Raw genomic sequence first — 24,239 nt, 5'->3', positions numbered from 1 at the left:
AAAGATGCAGATCAGTGAGTATAATTTACTACAATTTGTTTTAAAAGAGGGGGTACAGTAAATAGATACACACATTTACTTATAAACACATAAAAAATATCACAGGATATATGACACTGATAATACTGACTATATAGGAAGGAGATCTGGATCGCCATGGGGTATGTGCAGACAGAAAACTTTTCTCTGTATTTCACTCTTTTGTAGCTTTAAAATTTTTGAAACGCTAGCCCCTAGAGGGGGTAGGAAAATCATCTCTTCATACAACTATATACCTGAGAAATAATATGGACCATTAATGAGGATGACAGCATAACTGACAATTCATTTCCTGGGCCAGCCTCAACATCAAAATTACCACCACCTAAAACAAACTATGTTTCCTTCCATGATCTCATTCCACCAAGTGACCAGAGTTAATTTATTCCTTCTAGTCAGACTTCCTGACTTGCTAATTATGTATCCATGTGCTATGCATGTCCACACTCAACGCTATTTATAAACTCTTAAAACTTATTGTCTTAAGGGATCTACTGCAAGTCTTAGAAAGGCCCTCTGAACCATAACATTTTCCACCTTCAAGCCTGGTCAAGGATCATTCCAATGCTAACTTTTCTGAACCAAAGACTGAGTTCTTCCTCTTAATTACTCAAGGTTCACCACAGGATCCAAGCAAATCAGTAATTTGAGTCTCTTTGGTTAGATGACTCTACTGCAGACCACCCCCTACTCAGAGAAGAGTAGATTATGTTAATTTCCTCTAATCTGGCAAAAAAACACTCCTTCCAAACCTTGCAAAATAACTCTTCCAGGGCGATAAATAAAATGTATGAAGGCAACATCCTCCCAAACCTAAACTGTAAACAACATTGCCTTAAACATGACTTTAGTCATGCTGGAATGATATCATAGGAGCTAAAACACTGCTCAAAACAGCAGCAAGTGCTACCTCCATTCTTGCTGTCCTATGACAAACAGGGTATTTTTGGACCTAGCCTATGAAGCAGCACTCTGTTGATTATGAGCTCCATCCTCTGAATTCCTTTCACATTCAACCTTGGTTTTCACTTTTCTGGCACAGCGCTCCAAAACCTCAATGCAATACATAACGAAATGCTGGGTTACTTTAGCGCAGACAGGTCAAGCCTCCAAAAGCTTTCTAATTAGGAAATCTCTTCAGTGAAAGCATATAGAAATGTGCTGACTCCTTTTCCCTTCTCTCTTTTTCCAACAGCTATTTGCTTTCTCCGGAGCAAATCTTCAGTCAAACACAAAAGCCAGCCACCTAGCAAAGCTCAAATACAGACAGGTGTTTTGCAAGCACAGTTAAATCTCAGGAGTAACTGATCAACATGCGATAACATCTATTAACAAGGTGCTTATTGGTGTGCTAGGACAGTTAACTGCCTAAAAATCTCTGTTAAGACTAGCATTGAGAAAAATGAGGAATACAACTAAAAGAAAAAGTAAGCCCACTCTCCACCAACAGAAAACTCGCAAAAGAAAGAATCACGTTAAGTCAACTGGTCCTGCCACACAAAAACACTTTATTCCAGGGTTGTTTTTCAGTGATACTTAATTCCATGATGGAGACTAGGGACCGTAAACAAACCTTTTTGAGTATTTTTCTATTTTAATTCTACTAAAGTCCATGGTTAGGCTTATTAAGAAAAAGTCTGAGAGAGTATGACAAAACCATTGGGTTTTTTTTGACAAAATGGGTACTCATCTGAAAATATACTTGTAAATTAGCAGTTACTTAGAATTAAGAGTTTCGTTGAAACACCCTAGAATACTGTTCCAACTGAAAAGAAAGCAAGGATCTTATCACAATAGGTATGCCCTGTTCCATTAGCTCTGTTCCCCAAACATCAAGTTTCTCTGCTTTAAACTTCTTTAATACTCACAAGACCCTAAAGTTGGTTCCTGCATGAGACAGACATGACAGAAAATCCCAAGAGAATGCTAATTTCAGACTGTAAGAATTTCTAATGTTTAACAGAGAAAAGAAGGCTCAAGAAAAAGAAGTGATTATTTAGCAATGTTACCTGGGCTTTGCCCAAGTCATATCCGAATCGATTTACTGCACGCCACAGGAGGGAAACAAGTCAAGCACAGGTGAAAACTCAAGGTCACTAAACTGAATTCTGTATAGCACTTTTAAGTAGTATCTGTTTCACTATGGGCTTTGGCTTCAGCTGGGTGCCAGTGCAATTTCTTGATGCCTTTTCTGCCACCTATCCTCTCTCTCTGTATTCTGCATTAAAAGATTGTGAGGAAAATGTTATGTTTTCTAGAGATACCCAAGATTATAAAATGAGAGTTTTTTTTTTTTAAAAGGACACTTAGGGGCTTCCCTGGTGGCGCAGTGGTTGAGAGTCCGCCTGCCGACGCAGGGGACACGGGTTCGTGCCCCGGTCCGCGAAGATCCCACATGCCGCAGAGCGGCTGGGCCCGTGAGCCATGGCCGCTGAGCCTGCGCGTCCAGAGCCTGTGCTCTGCAATGGGAGAGGCCACAACAGTGAAAGGCCCGCGTACCGCAAAAAAAAAAAAAAAAAAAATACACTTAGGATGTCAAGCCAGAACGACGTATGTCATATCCTAGAAAAGCTCTTCAACAAGTAACACTCCCAGATCATTTCTACTTTGCAGGCTCTCAGAATGCATTAAATGTTTCATAAGTTAAATGAATGTTTTCTAAGGGAGAGCAAGGAGTTTTACTAAAGGAGATTACAGTGCTTCCCAAACTGGTATTATATTTAAGAATGTTTGAGGCTGACCTTCCAAATATCCTTTAAGTACTACAAAGCTATAATAATTAAAGCTGTACAGTATCGAAGCAAGTAAAGACAGCACAATCAATGGATTAAAAGAGTTCAGAAATGTACCCAAGTATCTGGAGATTTTGTAGACAAAGTAGCTTTTTATTTTTTTATTTTTTATTTATTTTTTGTGTGTGGGATATGCGGGCCTCTCAGTGTTGTGGCCTCTTCCGTTGCGGAGCACAGGCTCCGTACGTGCAGGCTCAGCGGCCATGGCTCACGGGCCTAGCTGCTCCGCACCATGTGGGATCTTCCCAGACCGGGGCACAAACCCGTGTCCCCTGCATCGGCAGGCGGACTCTCAACCACTGCGCCACCAGGGAAGCCCCAAAGTAGCTTTTTAAATCAAGAGGGAAAAGATGGATTATTTAATAATATTGTTTTGGGACAGACAACAAACTAGACATCTGGGGAAAAAGTTAGATTCATTCACTCAATAAATGGAGGGCCTATTACCTGCAAGCACTGTGCTAGATACCGAAAATAACAACATGGGAAAAACTGTACAATCCGTTGCCCTCAAGGAGCTTCCAGTCAAGGGGAAGAAGAGCCATTAATAACCACAAAAATGAATGTAAACCTGCAGCTCCAATAAATTTCACAACTGATTCCCTTCTCACCTGGTTTAAACCAAAATGCATTCCATATGAAACAAAGATCTAATTTTAAAAACAAAACCATAAAAATACTTGAAGAAAACATGGGTAAATATTTTTATAAGATTAGGATGAGGAAGAAAACTGAGAAACCTTAAAGTAAAAAACAAAAAAAAATCTGACTACATGAAAATGTTTACATTTTATAGTAAAAAAAATACACATACACTGTCGAGACAAACACAGAAACATATCTATAATATTTTAATAGGTAACTAATTTCCCTAATATTCAAAAAGCTATGCACATTAATGAGAAAAAGCCAAAAAGCCCAAAAGAAAAATAGACAGGACACAGATAATTCCAAGGAAAAATACGAATAGCCAATAGACAAATTAAATGATAGTCAAATTCACTAATAAATAACTACAAACTAAGATGACATTTTCTCACCTGTCAGACTGACTCCCTAAAAAGACAGTTGGTTGCCAATGTTTAAAGAGAGCAGAGGAGCACTGTCATACACTCTCATTGAGTGAATTAGCTTGGCCTTTCTTGGAGGGCAATTTAGCAACATTTATAAAATTTTAAGCACTCATACTTTGACTCAGGCATTCCACCTCTAGTGAATTATTCTATTAAATTACTGAGAAAATGAAGAACTTAGTTTCTAACATTGTATATATCATAATGGAAAAGAACACAAAACTTTTGGGAGGTTTACTCTAGGTTGGACCTAATAAAACACTGTTTTTTTTTTTTTTAGTTGTGGTTCGCAGGCTCTAGAGCACAGGCTCAGTAGTTGTGGCACGTGGGCTTAGTTGTTCTGTGGCATGTGGGATCTTCCTGGACCAGGGATCGAACCCATGTCCCCTGTATTGGCAGGCGGATTCTTAACCACTGCACCACCAAAGAAGCCCTTTTTTTTTTTTAATTTATCTATTTATTTATTTATTTGGCTGCAGAAGATCTTCATTGCGGCATGCGGGATCTTTAGTTGTGGCATGAGGGAATCTTTTAGTTGCGGCATGTGGGATCTAGTTCCCTGACCAGGGATTGAACCCGGGCCCCCTGCATTGGGAGCATGGAGTCTTACCCACTGGACCACCAGGGAAGTCCCCAAAACATTTGTATTTTTAAAAATTAAATTAAATCTGAGATTTATAAGTCTTTTGAATAATAAACAGTGCAAAAGCAAATAGAAAACCAGTACAAGCATACAAATATAAATGTGCAGAAACTGTTAAGTGACATATAATTTGAAATAAAAAAATAAAAGCCGGAAACAACCCTCAACCTATCAATAGGGCACTACTTAAATAAATTATAGTATATCCATAAAATGGAATACTCTGCAGTATTAAAAAGCTTGAGACTAGAGCAAAATGTATTGATGTGATAGAACGTGGAGATATATTATTAAAATAAAAAATGAGTAGCAAAACCACTATATATAAAATAAACAACAAAGACCTGTATAGCACAGGGAACTATATTCAATACCTTGTAACCTATAATGGAAAAGAAGATATACATATATACTACTGAATCACTTTGTTATACACCTGAAACTAACACAACATTGTAAATCAACTGTACTCCAATTCAAAAACAAAAAACCAAATAGCAAAGAAAACATCGGCAGTACATTCTTTGACGTTGATCTTAGTAATATTTTTGGAATATGTCTCTTCAGGCAAGGAAGCAAAAATAAATAAATAAATGAAACTACATCAAACTAAAAAGCTTTTGCATAGAGAAGGAAACCATCAACAAAATGAAAAGGCCACCTACTGAACTGGGAGATGATATCTGCAAATGATATACCCAATTAATATTTAGTTAATATCCAAAATATACATAGAACTCATACAACTCAACATAAAGAAAACAAACAACCCAATTATAAAATGGGCAGAGGATCTGAATAGACATTTTTCCAAAGAAGATATACAGATGGCCAACAGGTACATGAAAAGATGCTCAACATCACTTATCATCAGGGAAATGAAAATCAAAACCACAGTGAGATATCACTTCACACCTGTCACAATGGCAGGTCAAAAAGACACGAATAACAAGTGTTGGCGAGGATGTGGAGAAAAGGGAACCTTAGTGCACTGTTGATGGGAATGTAAATTGGTGCAGCCACTATGGAAAACAGTATGGAGATGACTCAAAAAATTAAAAAGAAACCTACCAGATGATCCAGCAATTCCATTCCTAGGTATTTATCCAAAGAAAACAAAGCCACTAATCAGAAAAGAGATAGGCACCCCTGTGTTCACTGCAGCATTACTTACAATAGCCAAGATATGGAAGCAACCTAAGTACCCATCAACAGATGAATGTATAAAGACTTGGCATATATATATATATACACACACACACACACACAATGGAATATTATTACTCAGCCATAGAAAAGAATGAAATCCTGCCATTTATGACAACATGGATGGACCTAGAGGGCATTATGCCAAGTGAAATAAGTCAGACAGAGAAAGACAAGTACTATATGATTTCACTTACATGTGGAATCTTAAAAAATAAAACAAATGAATAAACATAACAAAATAGAAACAGAGTCATAGATACAGAGAACAAACAGGTGGTTGCCAGAGAGGAGGGTGGGTAGGGCAAGAAGAGAAATAGGTGAGAGAGATTAAGAGGTACAAACTTCCTGTTGCAAAATAAATGAGTCGCGAGTATGAAATGCACAGTGAGGGGAATACTGTCAATAATTATGTAATATATTTTTATGGTGACAGATCGTAACTAGACTTATCATGGTGATCATTTTGAAATGCACAGAAATAATGAACCACTATGTTGTGTAACAAGAACTAACACAGTATTGTAGGTCAATTGTACTTCAAAAACAAACAAACAAACTCACAGAAAAGGAGATCAGATTTGTGGTTACCAGAGACAGGGGGAGGGGGAGGAGGAACTGGATGAAGGGAGTCAAAGCTACAAATTTCCAGTTGTAAGACAAATAAGTACTACAGATGTAATGGTACAACATGATAAATATAATTAATACTGCTATTATGTTATATGTGAAAGTTAACAGAGTATATCCTAAGAGAAAGGATTTCACAAGGAAAAGGAACTTTCACTTTTGATGTTATTTATTTTGTAGAGTCTGATTATTTTATAACACACATGTATCAGATAGATACATAGATAGATGTTTTTAAAGAGACTTTGCGGCTATAAAATGTCCTGGAAAAGGGAGATCTATCCCAAAGTGAGAGAAAGGTACAAAATGAGTACAGAGGAAAATATTTCAATAGAACATGTAATTTCAGAGTTAGAATAACTTTACAAATAAGGAAACTAGAGCATTAAAATTTAAAACCTTTGTGCTGCAAACAAAACCATCACAAAAGTGAAAAGACAACCTACAAAATAGGAGAAAATATTTGTATGTCATATATCTGATAAAGGACTTATATCCAGAATATATAAAGAATCCTTGCAACTCAACAATAAAAAGACAACCCAACTAAAAAAATGGGCAAAGAATCTAAATAGACACTTCTCCAAAGATCTACAAATGGTCCCTTAGCACAGAAAAGATACTCAACACCATGAGTCATAAGAGAAATGCAAATCAAAACCACAATGAGCTACCACTTCACATTCACTTGGATGGCTAAATCAAAAAGAAAGAAAATAAGTTTTGGTAAGCATGTGGAAAAACTGGAACCCTCATACATTACTGGTCAGAATGGAAAATGGTGCAGCCATTTTGGAAAACAGTTTGGCAATTCCTCAAAAAGTTAAATATGGAATGTTTATGATGCAAAAATTCCACTCCTAGGTATATGCCCAAGAAAAATTGAAACACATGTCCCACAAAACTTTGTACACGAGGGGAATTCCCTGGCAGTCCAGTGGTTAAGACTCCACGCTTCCAACGCACAGGGCATGGGTTCCGTCCCTGGTCAGGGAACTGAGATCCTACATGCCGCTCAGTGCAGCCAAATAAATAAATAAAATAACGTAATTTTAAAAAAAAATTGGTACACGAATGTTCACAACAGCATTGTTCATAATAGCCAAAAGTGGGACTAATGCAAATGTCCACAATTTCATGAATGAATATACAATATGCAATATATCCATACAATGGAATATTATTCACCCATAAAAAGGAAGGAAATTCTGACATGTGCTACAACATAGATGAACCTTGAAGACATTATACTAAGTGAAAGAAGCCAGACATGAAAGGCAATATGTTGTATGATTCCATTTATATGAAATGTCCAGAATGGGCAAATCTATAGAGACTGATTAGTGATTGATCAGGGTTGCAGGACGGAGGCTGAAGAAATGGACAGTGACTGCTAATGGGTCACTTCTTTTAAGAGGAATAAAAACATTCTAAAATGGATTCTGGGGGACTTCCTTGGTGGCGCAGCGGTTAAGAATCCGCCTGCCAATGCAGGGGACACGGGTTCGAGCCCTGGTCTGGGAAGATCCCACAGGCCGCAGAGCAACTAAGCCCGTGCACCACAACTACTGAGCCTGCGCTCTAGAGCCTGTGAGCCGCAACTACTGAGCCCGCGTGCTACTGAAGCCCGCGTGCCTAGAGCCTGTGCTCCGTGACAATAGAAGCCACCGCAATGAGAATCCCGCGCACCGCAACAAAGAGTAGCCCCTGCTCGCCGCAACTAGAGAAAGCCCGCACACAGCAATGAAGACCCAATGCAGCCAAAAATAAATAAATAAATTTTTAAAATAAATAAATAAAAATAAAATAAAATAAAATGGATTGTGGGGACTCCCCTGGTGGTCCAGTGACTGCAAATCACCTTCCAATGCAGGGGACACGGGTTGGATCCCTGGTCAGGGAACTAAGATCCCACATGCTTCAGGGCAACTAAGCCCGAGCACCTCAACTACTGAGCCCGCGTGCTCTAGAGCCCATGCACTACAACTAGAGAGCCCACGTGCCACAACTACTGAGCCCACGTGCTCTGGAGCCCAAGCGCCACAAGAGAGATGCCCGCATGCTGCAACTAAGACCCATTGAGCCAAATAAATAAATATTTTTAAAAATAAAAAATAAAATGGATTGTGGCGGGGAATTCCCTGACGGTCCAGTGGTTAGGACTCTGTGCTTTCACTGCTGGGGCCCAGGTTCGATCCCTGGTCAGGGAACTAAGATCCCGCAAAACGCGCAGCACAACCAAAAAAGGAAAAAAAAATGGATTGTGGTGATGGTTGCACAACTCTGTGAATATACTAAAAACACTGAATCGGGTGAATTGTATGGTATGGGAATTATATCTCAATGCAGCTGTTGAAAAATGATATACATTAAAAAGAAACTGGAAGAAACTTCCCTGGTGGCGCAGTGGTTAAGAATCCTCCTGCCAATGCAGGGGACACCGGTTCAAGACCTGGTCTGGGAAGATCCCACATGCCGTGGACCACCTAAGCCCCTGCACCACAACTACTGAACCTGTGCTCCAGAGCCCGTGCTCCACAAGAGAAGCCACCGCACTGAGAAGCCCGCACACCGCAACGAAGAGTAGCCCCCGCTCGCCACAACTAGAGAAAGCCCGCGTGCAGCAACGAAGACCCAGTGCAGCCAAAAAATAAATAAATAAATAAATAAAATTTTTTTAGAAAAAGAAAGAAACTGGAAGCCCTATGGGGTTAAGTGACCTGCCCAAAGAAAGCTGCCAGGCTAGTAAAAACTGAGACGTGAAACACGTGCCCTGACTCCCACAGCAATGCTCAGTGCATCACTTAGACTGCCTCGAGCTGCTCTGATGGGCCAAAAAGGTTCCCCAAAGACTGGAAAAGCAGAAAACACTGCTACTAGCATAAGGAAAGGAAGAGAAATTTAGGTAACACAACTAAAATGTTGTTTTCAAATTTTAATGTGACTCCAAAATTGATTCTTGGCCTAAAAATCTAAAAACCATTGATAGAAGAGGTTGTGACTTAGTAAAACAGTACCCCTTTTACTAAGAGCTCAATCAGAGCAGGGCACGGGATGCAGCTGCTGGCTGAAAAGGAAGAAGGAAAATGAGATGAGAAGAGGCAGCAGGCTGAAATCACCGGCCACTCTTCTGCATATGTCAGAGGCCAATGGCTAACAATGCTTCAAACAAGCTTTATTCTTGAGGACTGTGAAATCCTGTACCGAGATCCGCAAGTATCAGCTCAAAACTGAATTACCTCCCAGAATTACTATACACATATAAGATATTTAGAAATAAAAAATTAACATGGTATCTCTGCAGCTGACTTGGACACAAAGATCACTGCTGGAATACAACTGCCCCATTTGACTAGAATAACAATATCACTGTTGATGTAGAAATGGAAAGTAAGCCAAGAACATACAATCACTAAAAACATTATTTTGAGGGTTTAAAAAAATGAGCTACCAAAAACCCTCATCTATTGTCAGAACACTGCTTAGGCAACACTAGAACATTTTGACAGAAGGAAAGGACAACAGCAGGCAGGAAGCAGAAAGAAAGAAGTAAGAAATCCTGCAGGTGCCCAGCTAATCCTAGTAAGAAACACACAGCTCTACTCCTGCCTTCCACAATAACAACAATCCTGTTCCTTGTGGTATACGAACACGATTGCTTTTGCCAGGAACAGAAAACAACTTACTACGTGAAAATGTCAACTTGTTCCATGGAACACTACATTGGCAGTGAACAGATATAAACCTTTCAAACTACAAAGTTTTGGCTGTTTCCTCAACCAAATTTTAACATCACTGGCCTATTGTCAAATTCAGTCCAGTTCATGCAAACTCTAACACAAGTGGACAAAAATACTACGCTGAAGTATACACTATAAATAAAAAACTCTATAAAATATCTTGTCCTCAAATTTCTAACAATTTGGCTTACTTATAAGTATAAAATTAATGCAGAAGTTCTCTTAACCCACCACCTCTCAACCAACCTGCCGAAATAACTGATGCTTCCCCTTTCCTCTGTAAAACAACTGGGGCCCCAGCATGCAAGCTGGCCCCAATTAATAGCCACTCCCTCTACTCCTGGATATTTCTGCTCCCATCCATTAAGTTGCATGCTTACCAAGAATTAACTGGTTTTCCCCAAACCTATTTATACCAGTTGTTCTTGTTATTATAGTAATGCAGTTTAATTATCTATGTAAACGGATGAGAAATCTGGGAGAAAAGAAAAACATGTTTCTTTGAAAACTAAGTTGAATGCTTAAAATGACTTGGTAAAGTCAAATTAGATGTGGATGAGACAAGTGTAAAAGACTAGGGCGAGAGAATCAAGAACTCAAGAGAGATTCTGTACTCATATTGCTTCACAAATGCCTTTAAATTCCTACTCTGCTTTAAAAAAGCAAAACAAAACTGGAAATCATAGATGATGAACTATGGGTATGTTTAACACAAACATGATGAAGAACTTCAATCAGGACATCAATATACAGAGAAAGGTCTACATCTAAGATTAGCGAATGTGTTTCTTAGACAAACTGCAAAGAAAAAGAAAAGGAGGGGAAATCTATAGAGTAAAACAAACAATTTTTTAATACAAAACTTAAGGGACATCAATCAATTATAATGTATGGACTTTATTTAGACCCTGATTCAAACAAACAAGTGGATAAAAAAAGAAAAAAAATATATTTATGTATATGACACTAATTTGATACTTAATGACATTAGAGAATTATTGTTAATTGTTTTAGGTAGGATAATGGTACTGTGATTATGTTTTTTGAGAAACAGTCCTGGCCTATATAGAGATACATGCCAAAATATTCACAGATGAAAAAAATTCTGGGAATTGCTTCAAAATAAACTAGGGAGAAAAGAGAAGCTGGAAGTGATATGGGTGAAAGATTGGCCATGAGGTAATAATTGCTTACACTGAGTGATAGGTCGATGGGGGTTCATTATATCATTCTTTTTAATTTTGCTTATGTTTGAAATTTTCCATAATAAACACTTTTTGAAAAAGATTAGTGGATTAATGCATATTCACATTTTAAATTAAAATAAAATATTAAAAGTATATATGCATCATTATTTCTGATTTCCCTGCTTCATTCATTTCCCCTAATTGACTAAGCAAATCATAACCCAAACTGACTGTATAAAAGGCCTTCTATTGGAGACAAAAGAAAAGAGCATATTGTCAGATGCCTAAAATACAGCAGTGGTAACCCCCAAACATTCTAAGAACAATATTCCACATGACCCAATTACCCCTGAAAACCTCTTAACGCATACAGTGCGTAAAGTAAATACAAACATAACAGAACTGGTGTATCACCACATTTATTCACATAATTATTTCCTTTACAATTTCCTCACCACCTTTTCACCATTAAAAAAAGAGAAGAGTAATTTACAACCTTCATCAATCTCTGAAATTCTCATTCAGGTTTACCGAAGGATAGTTATTTAAAAATCAAAGATTCAAGTAATCAGAGTCTTTCTCATTAACCTTTCTTCTCTCCTTCGGCAATTTCTCCAATTTAAGTTTATGTCTCTTTGTAAAAGACCAGGAGAGAATGATGATTCATAAAAAACAACTGAAAAGGTTAGAGTCACACTTAACTCTTTTCATTCCTCGTCCAGGTTTGGTTCAGAGAAGGAAGGATTAGGCAGCTGCTCCAGCCCTCTTTAATGTGTCCCATACCTACTGCCCTAGGTTTAGAGGTGCAGCAGAGACTTAAAAGCCCTACACTCCCAAACCAAGGAGGGCAGAAGTGGAGACAAAATAAAAAAAGAAGAGTTCATTCACTTCTGGGAGGCTAAACTCTGGCACAACCTTTCTGGAAAGCAATGTGCCAATATATGAATCAGATATCTTAAAAACATGTATACCCTCTGACCCAATAATTTCACATCCAACAATCTATTCTGAGAAAAAATCAGAAATGCTTCAAAGATTCATGCACAAAAATAGTCATCACAGAAAATTTCTAACAGTGAAAAACTGGGAAGAACCTTAAATTATGAAAAAGGTTAAAAAAATAATGGCAGTCATACAACAGCAAAGTACACATCCATTAAAATTGATGTTTACAAATAGTTTAAAATGATGAGAAAATGCTTATAATGATAAGGGGGGAAGAAATAAAATAGTATATCAATATGATCTCAATTATGTATTTTACAATATTAATAACTGTTGCCTCTGGGGGGCAGGATTATGGGTGATTTTTTTCCTTCTGCTTCTTTATAATTTTCTGAGTTTTCCCAATTATAATCAGAAAAAAATAGGGCAAGGTGGTAGAAGTGAGCCAGTAATAATAAGCAACTGGGTTGAAGAGAATTTATGCTCAAGACTTCTTGTATTCCTCCTCTATCAGGTCCCGGCTGCGAGCATTCAATTGCTCCTTTAACTTAACCCTTTGCCCACCCTGACAAGAATAACACTTATCCTCTTGTCTTCTAGTATCAGTAGCCGCTACTTTTTGCCTACAGATGACAGAAAAAATACTATTTGAATGAATCCATTTAAGGTAAGGACCAATAAAAGTAACCCATTGAAATTAAGGACCAGTGACAGAAAAACAGTAGTCGTTTTAATCAGATCACTTAGTATAAAGAAAAGAACAAGTGGCAACTCCAACAAAGAGTGTGAAGTTACTTCAGGAAGTGCCAGCAGCCCAAGACAGCTTAGTGGGTCTCCTAGGCAGAAGAGGGAAAACAAGGCACTGGCTGACCATACTGACTGTACCCATGGGACCTTCTCAAGGAAGTAACCCAATGGGAACCTGTATGTGTAAGAAACTTCTCCTTAAAATAAGGGATTTGAATTTAAATTGCAGGATTTACTTTAAATTATACTGAACTTCTTAATAATGAAAGTTTGAGATATGCCAAAAGTAACTTGCCCAGAAAGGCTGTGAAATCTCCTTACCTAGAGATTTGTGAGAAAAAGGTAGAATATTATTTTTCTTTAACATCTTAACTGGAGATAGAAAATTTCAATAATAAAATTCTAAGATGCATTGAGTATAAAAAGCAAACTCAGCTCCCATTTTTTAAAATAAATTTATTTATTTTATTTATTTATTTTTGGCTGTGTTGGGTCTTCGTTGCTGGGCGCGGGCTTCCTCTAGTTGCAGCGAACGCGGGCTACTCTCCATTGCGGTGCACGGGCTTCTCATTGCGGTGGCTTCACTTTTTGGGGAGCACGGGCTCTAGACACGCGGGCTTCAGTAGTTGTGGCACGTGGGCTCAGTAGTTGTGGCTCACAGGCTCTAGAGCACAGGCTCAGTAGTTGTGGCACACGGGCTTAGCTGCTCCGCGGCATGTGGAATCTTCCCAGACCAGGGCTCGAACCCGTGTGCCCTGCGTTGGCAGGCAGATTCTTAACCACTGCGCCACCAAGGAAGCACCCTTTTTTTTTTTTAATCCTTACATTCATTCACTAAATGAGTATTTACAGGCATTGTAGTAGGCACTGGGAATACAGCAGCAAACAATAGCTTAAAATCCCTGCCCACATGGAGCTGACATTAAATTATCACCCTGTGCCTCCTAACCAGCTTTAAAAGTTAGGTATTTTCTTCTTTTTCTTTTTAAGTGAAATGATTTTTAGAAATTTCAAGCATGTCAAAACACTGCCAGAAAACAAACAGCACCTAGCATTTGGACTGATCCAGAGATGCCCTTAATAAATACTGGGGAAACAAGACTAAAAAACTGTGTCTCAGGCACTGGGGTGGCAGGCAGACAATTTCACTATATACGAGTTTGCACGTTTTGAATTTTGTGCCATATATCATTCATTCCTAGTTTTTGATAAACAATTTTTCAAAAGCTTATTGGCTGGCTGGCTGGAATGAATGAATGAAAAATTTCTTCTCCAAAAAATTCAGTCTCAAGAAATGTGGTTGGTTAACCTAAAATTTCACATTCAATTCTTCTGGAGGGAGCAAAGAGAAGCAAAGCCTACTGCTAGTAAGCATGGACTGGAGCTGAAACTAGGTAGAAATTTGAAGATTTCTCAGAAATTCCTAATCAATACCTAAATATAGTTTAAGATAACTGGCCAAAAGTACCCAAATGAGTGAGCCCAGCCTACACAGAGGAGCTTAAACAGGCGATGGGTTTGCATCTCCTTCCTTTTCAGTTTCTGGGAAATGAGACTGAGTATTTACAATCTGATTCCTAACTCTCTGACAAGCTAAATTCTGAGAAGAAATACTTATCAATGTGGCCAGGGACTCCTGGTCTACAGTGGATCACACACCTCCTGAACAGACATATGTTCTAACATAACTTCTCTACGGCTCATCCAACAGTTTTGTCCTTAGCTGATGGAATTTTACTCTGAACAGATCCAAAAGAAACCCTCTCAAGCTAATTCATCCAAGACTGTTGAGGGCTTCTCAAAGACATTGCCAAGGTCATTATACACATTCCCATGGACAAAAGTCCATGAGAATGTACACAATTTTCATCCTCTGGATGTTATCAGTCATCCACAAGACAGCATGACTATACTATTATGCCAGAAGGGACCAAGCTATAATAGGGACCTATTATAAAGGAGGTAGGGACTCACCTGATGGGTGAGGTCATTCACCTGGGGAACAGGCCAAGCTCTTAGATGAGAAACTAGAACCACATAAGAGGAGCCCTAGATAAATGGTTCTCTTGGCCCTCACCTGCATCATCAAGGTATGTATTTTGGTGACCAGTTCTCTTAATGAGTTATAAGATGGCACTATTCCCTGGAAACTGGTAGTGTTCTGGTAAATAAGGAGTCCATCTAAGAAATGTACCTTCAAAGACAGACCAGACCAACCCAACACAGCAAAAGTATAATTACTCATGTTCCCTGAGTGTGAGCTAGATATAGTGGCAAGAGCAAACTATATAAGGCAGACTGTGTTTATGGTCATTGCTTTTTCTGTGTTTCTTTCTCTTTTTACTTCCTTATCATTTTGAAAGGCTTTTTTGACACCTCAGTCATGTCAAGGGAGCACCAAGGGGCATTTGAGTAGGAGATTGAAAGGCAACGCAGTGTACCTATGGAGGACTGCAGGTAAGTGACAGAGGTGATAGAGTGAAACAATGCCAAAGGACAGGTTAAATACAGTGTTGGTATATCCCCTATTTGGAAAATTTTCCTCTCATCATGACTTCTCATCTTTGGAGTTTAATAGAGAGGATAAATAATCTTAGACTTTAATTAGTAGGTGTATCTTGTTTCTCTAATGAAAGAGTAAGTATTCAGAGGGCAAGGGCAATGTTTTCTATGATTGGAGGAGTCACGGTAGAGTTAACTAGGAGTAGGATACCTCGATTCTATTTCTACCTCCCTCACTAACTAGCTATAGGATTCTGGGCAAATGGGGGGTGGGAGAGGTACAGGAGAGAGCTGTGAGTCTAACAGATAATTGATCTAAACTACTTTGATGGCTCCTAAAAGCCTGAGATTCTAAATTCCGTTAAGTCCATCTTTCTAGACTCTAGAAAAGAAAGAGTTGGAATAGAACATCTCTAAGATCTTTTTTTTTAATAAACTTACTTACTTATTCATTCATTCATTCATTCTGTGTTGGGTCTTTGTTGCTGTCCACTGGCTTTCTCTAGTTGCGGCAAGCAGGGGCTTCTCTTTGTTACGAAGCACAGGCTCTAGGCACACGGGCTTCGGCAGTTGTGGCACGTGGGCTCAGTAGTTGTGGCACGTGGGCTCTAGAGCGCAGGCTCAGTAGTGGCGCACGGGCTTAGTTGCTCCGCGGCACGTGGTATCTTCCTGAACCAGGGATTGAACCCGTGTCCCCTGCATTGGCAGGCAGATTCTTAACCGCTGCGCCACCAGGGAAGTCCCCCAACATGAGTTTTTAAAAACATAAATCAGATAATGTCAGTGCTCTGCTTTGATATCTTCTGAGGTCAGTCCCCTGTTTCACACCCAATTCCATAAAATGGCCTATAAGACCCATATGATCTGGCCCCTGTCTAACTTTCTGATCTCATTCCTTACCATCCTTTCTCTTGTTCACTAAGCTCTAGGCACCCTGACCTTGGGTCTAATCTTTGGACAAACCAAGTTCATTTCTACCCCAAGGCCGCTGCACGTGCCATTCCTTCTGCACTGAATATTCCATCTTCTGAATCTTCCCAAGCTGCCTCTTTCTCATCATTCAGTTGTCAGCTCAAATATCACCACCCTGGAAAGGCCTTCCAGCACCCTGCCCCAGACACTCTCTAGCCCATTTATTTTCTTCATAGTATTTGTCACTATATAAAATTATTTGTTTACATGTTTCTTGCCTATCTCCTCCCATCGGAAAATAAGTTCCAAGAAGGCAAGAGCTTTTTTTCTCTTTTGTTTTTGGGGTACTCGAGAGCCAGAGTAGAACCTGACACAAAATCTGCATTCAGTAAACATACGCTGAATGAATGAATGGACAAGGGAAAGGTTCCATCTCTGTGCAGAGAAGTTTTAGGTGTTTTTTAGACTTACAAAGGCTCTGGTAAGAAGAGCACATTTCTTTTTCCTTCCAAAGCATCCATTTTGTTCTCTTTTATGCCAGGAACTAGAAAACATTAGCCAGATTGATGCTTGGAAAATGAAAACAGCACTTCTGGCACAGAAATAACTAGTCTGGGCACCTCTGGCTTGAGCCAGATCTATGACTTTCTAGGGAGCTGGCACCAAAGTCAGAATGTTAAAATAAACAGTTTTGATGCTGAAAGTGGAATACTGGTATTTTGACTCTGGAAAAACTAGTCCAAATCAGTCTTAGCTCTTCACAAAGTTTCAACAAACCTTTCTCAAAATGAAGTTAGTTGTCTTTCAATAGTCATTTCTAGATTATCTAGGGATGGAACTATCCTCCTCAAATGTAACTAATATAAATCTTGCTTTCAATTTCTTTTTGACATAATTCTCTTTTCTATTTACTAATGAATCTTGTTTTCAGCCTTCTAACGAGCACAAGCATCATCCTTAGAAGTGAAAATAATACTATTGGCCCACTTTGAGTTGTTCTCCTTGTGGAAATGAGTTTGCACTAAACCACACAGCACACAGATGTGTCCTGGCTCGTCAGTATTTGGAAGGGGGTCAGGGAGCACAATGTTTTTTCTGTGTAATATCTCAAGTTAAGAATCCTGACCTTAGCCCTCTAGGTAGCACACCCTGCACCCAAGTGCAAGTGTCTCCTTAAGCTTGTAGGAATATTTGTTCATATTCTCCATGAAATTTAAGGGAATCTCTGGAGAAAAGACTGCACTCAAACTCTGTTCTGTCACCAGTCTGACAAAGTGTAGCTACACAAACACCCTGAATATTCAAGGCAGCCCAAATAAAAGCCAGTGTTAGTCACAGTTTTCATTAGACAAGTCTCATAACTATTTTAAAAGTTTAATGGAAAACTATATTTTTAAATGTCAATCGCATGAAATTAGCCCATAGTCCACAGGAATTAAATCCACTCTCTCAAAGAGGCACGTGAAATAATAGCAAACTACTTTTTTAACCTGAAAGCAGCACATCATCAGGATGACATCTACCTACACTAAACAAATGGCATTCACGAACTGTTCCAAAGTGGTGAAAAGCAAACAAAGGGGGCTATGTCTTACTCATTTTTGTTACTATTGCATCTGATGATGATGAAGAAGATGGTGATAGGGACTTCCCTGGTGGTCCAGTGGCTAAGCCTCCGTGCTCACAATGCAGGGGGCCCGGGTTTGATCCCTGGTCAGGGGACTAGATCCCACATGCCGCAACTAAGAGTTTGCATGCCACAACTAAAAATCCCACGTGCCGCAACAAAGATCTTACACACAGCAACAAAGATTCCGAGTGCTGCAACTAAGACCCAGCACAGCCAGATAAATGAATAAATATTTTTTAAAAAGAAGGTGATAATATTTATTATATACCTACTATGTGCCAGGTACATCTGTTCTAATAGTTTCACATATATTATCTTATATAATCTTCATAACACCCAAACTTGTGAGGTAAGTACTATTGTTATCTCATTTCATAGATGAGGAAATCCAAGCACAGACAGGTTAAATTACCCAGCTATGAAGTAGCAGAAGATCCAAACCCAGGCAGTCTCATCCAAAGCTCAAGCTCTTACCACAAACCAATAAACAGGCAGGTGATATATCAATATATTTGTTAAAATACATTTTTAAAGTATTTGATCAATGGCTTTTATAGTCATGTATGCTTTTTTTTTAAATGCATACAAAATATATCTACTCTTCGTTCCCATTCATCCAACCAGTGAAAGTATGATTAGGTACAGGCAACCAAATAAGCAATTGAGAAGAGAAAATCTTTTCTTTTTTTCAATCTCTTTAATATTTTATAGTGTCCTACCAAAAGAATAGGGCCAGAGAATCTCAGACCAAGGCGCCTCCAGAAAAGGGAACTCAAAGAAGGTAGGACAAAGACAGCCGGGGTGAGCTGCTGACCAAAGTATGTCACAGATGAATATTCTCTCCTGTTAACTGTTCTGCAGTGACGCTCTAAGCACTGCAGTGCTGCCAATATTAAGTCTGAGCTCATGAATGCCGTGCTGCAAAAGTCACCAACAACCAAATAGGAAAATATTTCCCTTTCTCTACTAATTTTATTCATCCCAGAGTCCTGATCTAGGAGGTTTGAGAGTTAACAGAATTTGGGAAAGGGCCAGCTTTACCACTTATTATTGGACCGAGCACAGTAGCTTAGTCAATAAATAAAGTTTACTTTAGCCTCTCAGTCCATGGAATAGGTAATGTGTGTAAGAAAAGGTGACCATAAGTATTCCTCTGATGTTCAGAAAACACCTATTACCTAACCTCTTTCAGACAACACAAATATCATCTGAATTACCTAAGTCTGATGGTTATATATGGTTATCGGAAAGACCTAGACCATTCAGTGGCCTACAGGGAGAAAAAGGAGAAAGAAAAAAAATCACATACCTCCAAAAAAATCAAACAAAAAACATGATACATTCTGAAAAGAGATGGGGAAAAAAAATAGCTAGCTCTCTTTGGTTCCAAGTGGCTTGACTGAAGAAGTAAGATAAACACTGCAGTGCATGGGAGAAAAATCCATCTACCTGAGTAACGGAACAGCAGCTTCTGCCACTGCCAATACCCAGGCACCTTCCTTGCCATTATATAACCAAACCATGGCCTCAATAGGCCATCATACTGTATGTCAACAGTTCTTAGACACATCTGAGCTGTCAGCATTTGAGAAACCTTTCCAAAGTGGATTCAGATAAGCATGAAGCAGGCCAAAATACGTTCATCATTTACTCAGAGCACATGACAGCTCCTTGTGAATTAAGCTTCACTCATGTCGTCAGAGTAAGTTAAGTAGAGAAACACAGGGTGCCTATAACTGTAACTAGGAAATTGCACACCGCTACAGAAACGCAAATGAGTGCTGGTGTGGTCCTGTCACACATGCAACTCATTGCCCAAGCCATTTCAGCCTCATTCAAGATTTTGAATATTTCCATGCATAGGAATTGCATAACTGCACACCACAAATGATCAAAGAAAAAACCAACATAAACAGTGACACCCATTTATAAACAAGCTGATGTTTAAAATGCTGCAGTCCTAAAGGATACCAAAGACTTTGAGAAAAACTTAGACACAGACACACACACACACACACACACACACTGGAAAATTAGAAAGCGGGGAGACCAGCCATAATTAGCCACTGGCTTTGCTGACTACTGAAGATAGAAATGTCTCTATTATATATAAAGCCAAGAATCAACTGTTTGCAATTACATTTACAAAAATATTCAACCCTCTCTGTCACAGATTTTTTTAATCAATATTTTGGTGTATCCAAGGGCTGTAAGATACAAAATTCTTTAAACCAGAGATACCATAAACCAGGCAACCAATTAAGTTCATAGAGTCTGTCCCCCAGAGGTCAGAGCAAAATAATCACAGGAGCTCGACATGATTACTTAGGTGGGAGGGGGAGGCCGTGGCGAAAGGAAATACCAAAACAAGGAACAAGGCTCCAACAACTAGAGCTGTTTGTAAACATAAATTTGGCTTGGCTAACAGTAAACACAACTGGAAACACTCAGGGGGGCAGAGATGCACCAGAGTCTTGGCTCAGTCTACTCCCCGCCAGGGGGCTGAGGGGAGCACCAGGAAACCTGGCACTTTGGGATCTCATTCCGCTCAGACCTGCAGACTTGAGGCCCTCTGACAGACACTGACAGAAAGGCTGAAGGGCCCCCCCCCAGAGGAAGTGAAACTGACCAATCAATTTTCCACAGCCACCCCCCAAAGCCACCCTGCTAAGAAGGGCCCCTAACAGTCTGACAGAAAGGAGGGAAAAAGGGACTTCAGGTCATAAGTGAGCAGGAGACAAGGCAGAGGTAAGTCACTGCCTTCTGAAAGCAAGGGGCTGCCATAAGAGCAGAAACAAGGTAGGTGACAAGAACCAGAGGCTAGGCTGAGGAGGGGAGGGGAATTGACGCGGCTTTGGTAGGAAGCAGCAGCAGCTGTAACAGTTCTTCGTTAGTCAGGGTGAGGGAAACACAAATTGCAGCTTTAAATATAATGAATGACTACATCTAAAGTATTCATTCAAGTGAGAGACGGAGCAAAGAAAGAAATCCGGAGTACAAATGGGCTTGTGAGTCCTGTCAAAATCAAACAATTCCTCCTCGGGTCTTCGATTCCAATACTCCCAAAGAAGACCACAGGAAAGAGCCAACCATATTTCCTCCAAAAATGAATTTTCTATGTAAAATATTAAACGGATATGGCTTCCTAACTGACCTTGCCCAATTTCACCACCACAGCTCCACAAATCCCTTGGGAACCAAAGGGCCCCATGAGTGTCTGGGTTCCTCACACACCTCCTCAGTCACCAGGCTTTCCCCTCACCACTGACAGCCCACCCTGGGCTCTATAAGGCCCACAGTTCTGGACCCTCCAACAACTAAATATAACCAGCAATCCAGCTCTCCCAAACTGTTTAACCCCTGAGTACCTAGGGCCACCACAAACCTGGGCCCCCCTTGGGCCTCTGTTCCCTGACCCCCTTCCTGCAGAAAAATAAAGTGCTTTTCTTCCTCCATATTTCCCCATTTTTTTTATCGCCTCCTCCAATAATCCTGTCTGTCCTCAGACTCCCATTCCCACCATCTATCAGTCTTGGACGATCAAATGCTGATTGGTGCCTCTGTCAAAAGGTACCAGGTCCCTCATACCTCTCAGTACCCTGTACCCACCACATACCCCTGGTACGTGCCCCAGCTATCCTCGTTCCCCTCATAATCCCACATCTGCGGGCTGCCGGTTTCACCCGTTTTCCCCCCATCCTCCTGGTCCACATTTCCTATTCCCCTGCCCTCATTCCCTTAGGATTTCCTAACTGCTGGTTCCAAAGGCTTCTTAGCTTACTGCCTCCTGGCTCCGGGAGAGTTCCAAACCTCTTCTTTCCAATCATCCCTTCTACGACCCTCCGCACAGCCCAGGGAGCCCCCTCCCCATCCCCGGCTCCCTAGTTCCCCAGGTCCCCGCGCTCAGTGGCCCCCTGCGTCCCCTCTGCCGTGCAGTTACCCTCTCCCGGGTCCCCCGGTGTCCCCCACCTTCTGCTCGCCCTCTCCGCACTCTCGCCCGACAGCCCCCTACCCGTTTCCCCGGTCCCAAACGCTCTCCCGAGCCCCGCTCCCGCGCCGACCCCTCAGCCTCGGTGTCGCGGGGCTCTCCTGCGCCCTCAGCACTCGGACGGTCCCGGGCCGCGCAGCCCCGCCGCCGCCCGGTCCCACCGCGCCACTACCTTGGCCTTGGTGACGAGGTGCGTGGCCCGCTTGACCACAGCGAAGTTGCCCTTGCCGATGGTGCGGTCGATCTCGTAGTAGCCGATGCGGGCAGGCACCGGCCCGCGGGAGGCCGGGGCTGAGGGACGCGGCGGGCCAGCCGCCGGGGGCACAGCAGCGGGGGCGGCCGGGGGCCCCGAGGCGGGCGGAGGCAGCAGGCGGCCCGCCGGCCCGGCTCCCCCCGCTCCGGCCCCGGCAGCCCCGCCAGCTCCGCTCGCCGCCGCCGCCGCCATCTTGTTGTGCAGTGAAACCTCCGGGGCCGCGGGGAGCCGGCTGGGGGGAGGGGGGGAAGGGGCAGAGGGGCGGGAAAAGAGGTGGGGGGGAGCCGGGGGACGTCACTCCGGGAGGCGGAGCGCCCGCGCCGCCGGGGCCTGGCGCCATGGCAACCGCTCGTCACGTGCCGACGCGCGTCACTGCCTAGAGCCATGGCAACCGTGACCTCACCGGCGAGCTCGACCTTCCCGCGTGGGCACGGTTTCTCGGGTGTCGGCTCTCGGGTGCCCCCCTTCGGGGAGGAGACAGTGGGCACCGCCAGTGTGCCAGCAGGTTCCAAGCCGCCGCAGCGTTGCCGGAGTCGGGGGTGCTTATGCCTGACCCAAACCAGCCCTCGATCCCCCGGAACAGCTAATGTGACCCCTAGTGTGACCTCTGTCCCAGTTCGGCAATCACCCAGGCTCCTTTAAAACAAAGTATTTCCTCATCACCAGAAATATTAGCACTGTCCCACTTTAGCCCTTGAAGCCCCAAAGGCAGGAATAGCTACAGTATCGAAGCAACTGTAACCAAGTCGGAAGCAAGGCAGGGGAATTCTTCAGTAAAATTCCTTCCTCTTAAAAAACGCAACTCACCCGGTACAACCACTCTAATTGTCACCGAATGTAGAGGAATGGGGAAATTAGGATTTGCGTGCTCAAGGGCGGAGAAACCAGCCCAAACACGCATTCCAGTCATTGGGTGGGTGAGGGCCAGAGCAGGGACGTCATTTTCCTTCCTCCCACCCCGTCTCTGAATAAGTCTATAGCTAGATGATTGTCAAAGAAGTGCCTGCGTCCTATTTCTGTCACTTGTAGAACCCTGATGAAGCAGTGGTGCACGTCATGGTTAAATGCGTTACGTCTGTTGGGCAAAATAAGTGAATAATAAAATAAAAATTCACCCTTACCAGCGACTCTCCAAGGACATTAAAGGTGATCAAATCAAATTCCAGTAGTAAATCTCATATCCCTTTTTCTTCTCTCCTGTGTTATCTGCCATTCCACACCCTCCAGAGCCCTCACTATCTCCCGGGTTTCCCCCTCTTTCCCCCCCACCCTTTATTAAGTAGATGGGCTTTAACAGCTTCAGGTAGGGCCGGGGAGGGGTAGGCTACTGGACTGTCAATAAGGAGATGGTCTGGTCAGGTAAGTGGGGAGCAGGGAAGGCTGTGAGCACTCCAATGCTGAAATGTATTCCTCCTTCCAGTCCTGACCCCTCCACATCTATGTCTCTCCTGATGGCAGAACTGTGTTGTCAGGTCACTGCATGTACAATATTAAAAACTGACACCCAGGGCACTGTGAATGTATGAGAAGCAGAGCCCCTATTTACTCTCTCTGACCAAAAGATATTTACTAGCTCTCTGATTCCCCATCTGACTATGAATAATGGCTGGGACTAGGACAGGACAGGGAGGTCATTCCACAATTGCCTTGAATCAATTCCCTGGTTGCTCTTCCAAATTACCAGCACAATTAACACTAATTGGCTTCTTTACTAGCAAATAAGGATAAGGATGAAGTGGTCCTCAGCTTCTTGCAGTGGTTAAGCCGTTTCATTGGTTGAGCTCATTCAATTGCATATAAATGATGGCATGTGGCCAGCCTCTCATCACTTTGACCCTAATCACCTGCCTCGAACAGGGACTGTACATTAACTTTGGTGCTGGGCCCCAGGGTCCCAGTTATCCTATCTCCTTAAGGAAAGGAGGAGGATGGGGGTCTCAACAGAAAATTTA

General features: G+C 41.5%; 1 protein-coding gene across 1 annotated transcript in view; it reads right to left on the bottom strand.

Moving 5' to 3' along the window:
* The window catches only part of SIK3 (SIK family kinase 3), a 248,309-nt gene extending 225,824 nt beyond the window's left edge, over positions 1 to 22,485 (bottom strand). Inside the window, exon 1 of the mRNA XM_082845541.1 lies at positions 22,207 to 22,485. Coding sequence (XP_082701667.1) covers positions 22,207 to 22,479 — 273 coding nt within the window. The 5' untranslated portion in view covers positions 22,480 to 22,485. The remainder of the gene's footprint in view (positions 1 to 22,206) is intronic.
* Positions 22,486 to 24,239: the final 1,754 nt, after the last annotated feature.

Source organism: Leucopleurus acutus (genome assembly GCF_964270905.1).
Source record: "Leucopleurus acutus genome assembly, chromosome: 8".
Lineage (NCBI taxonomy): Eukaryota > Metazoa > Chordata > Mammalia > Artiodactyla > Delphinidae > Leucopleurus > Leucopleurus acutus.
Note: the sequence above shows the minus strand (reverse complement) of the source record. Positions and strands in the feature narration are given on the sequence as shown.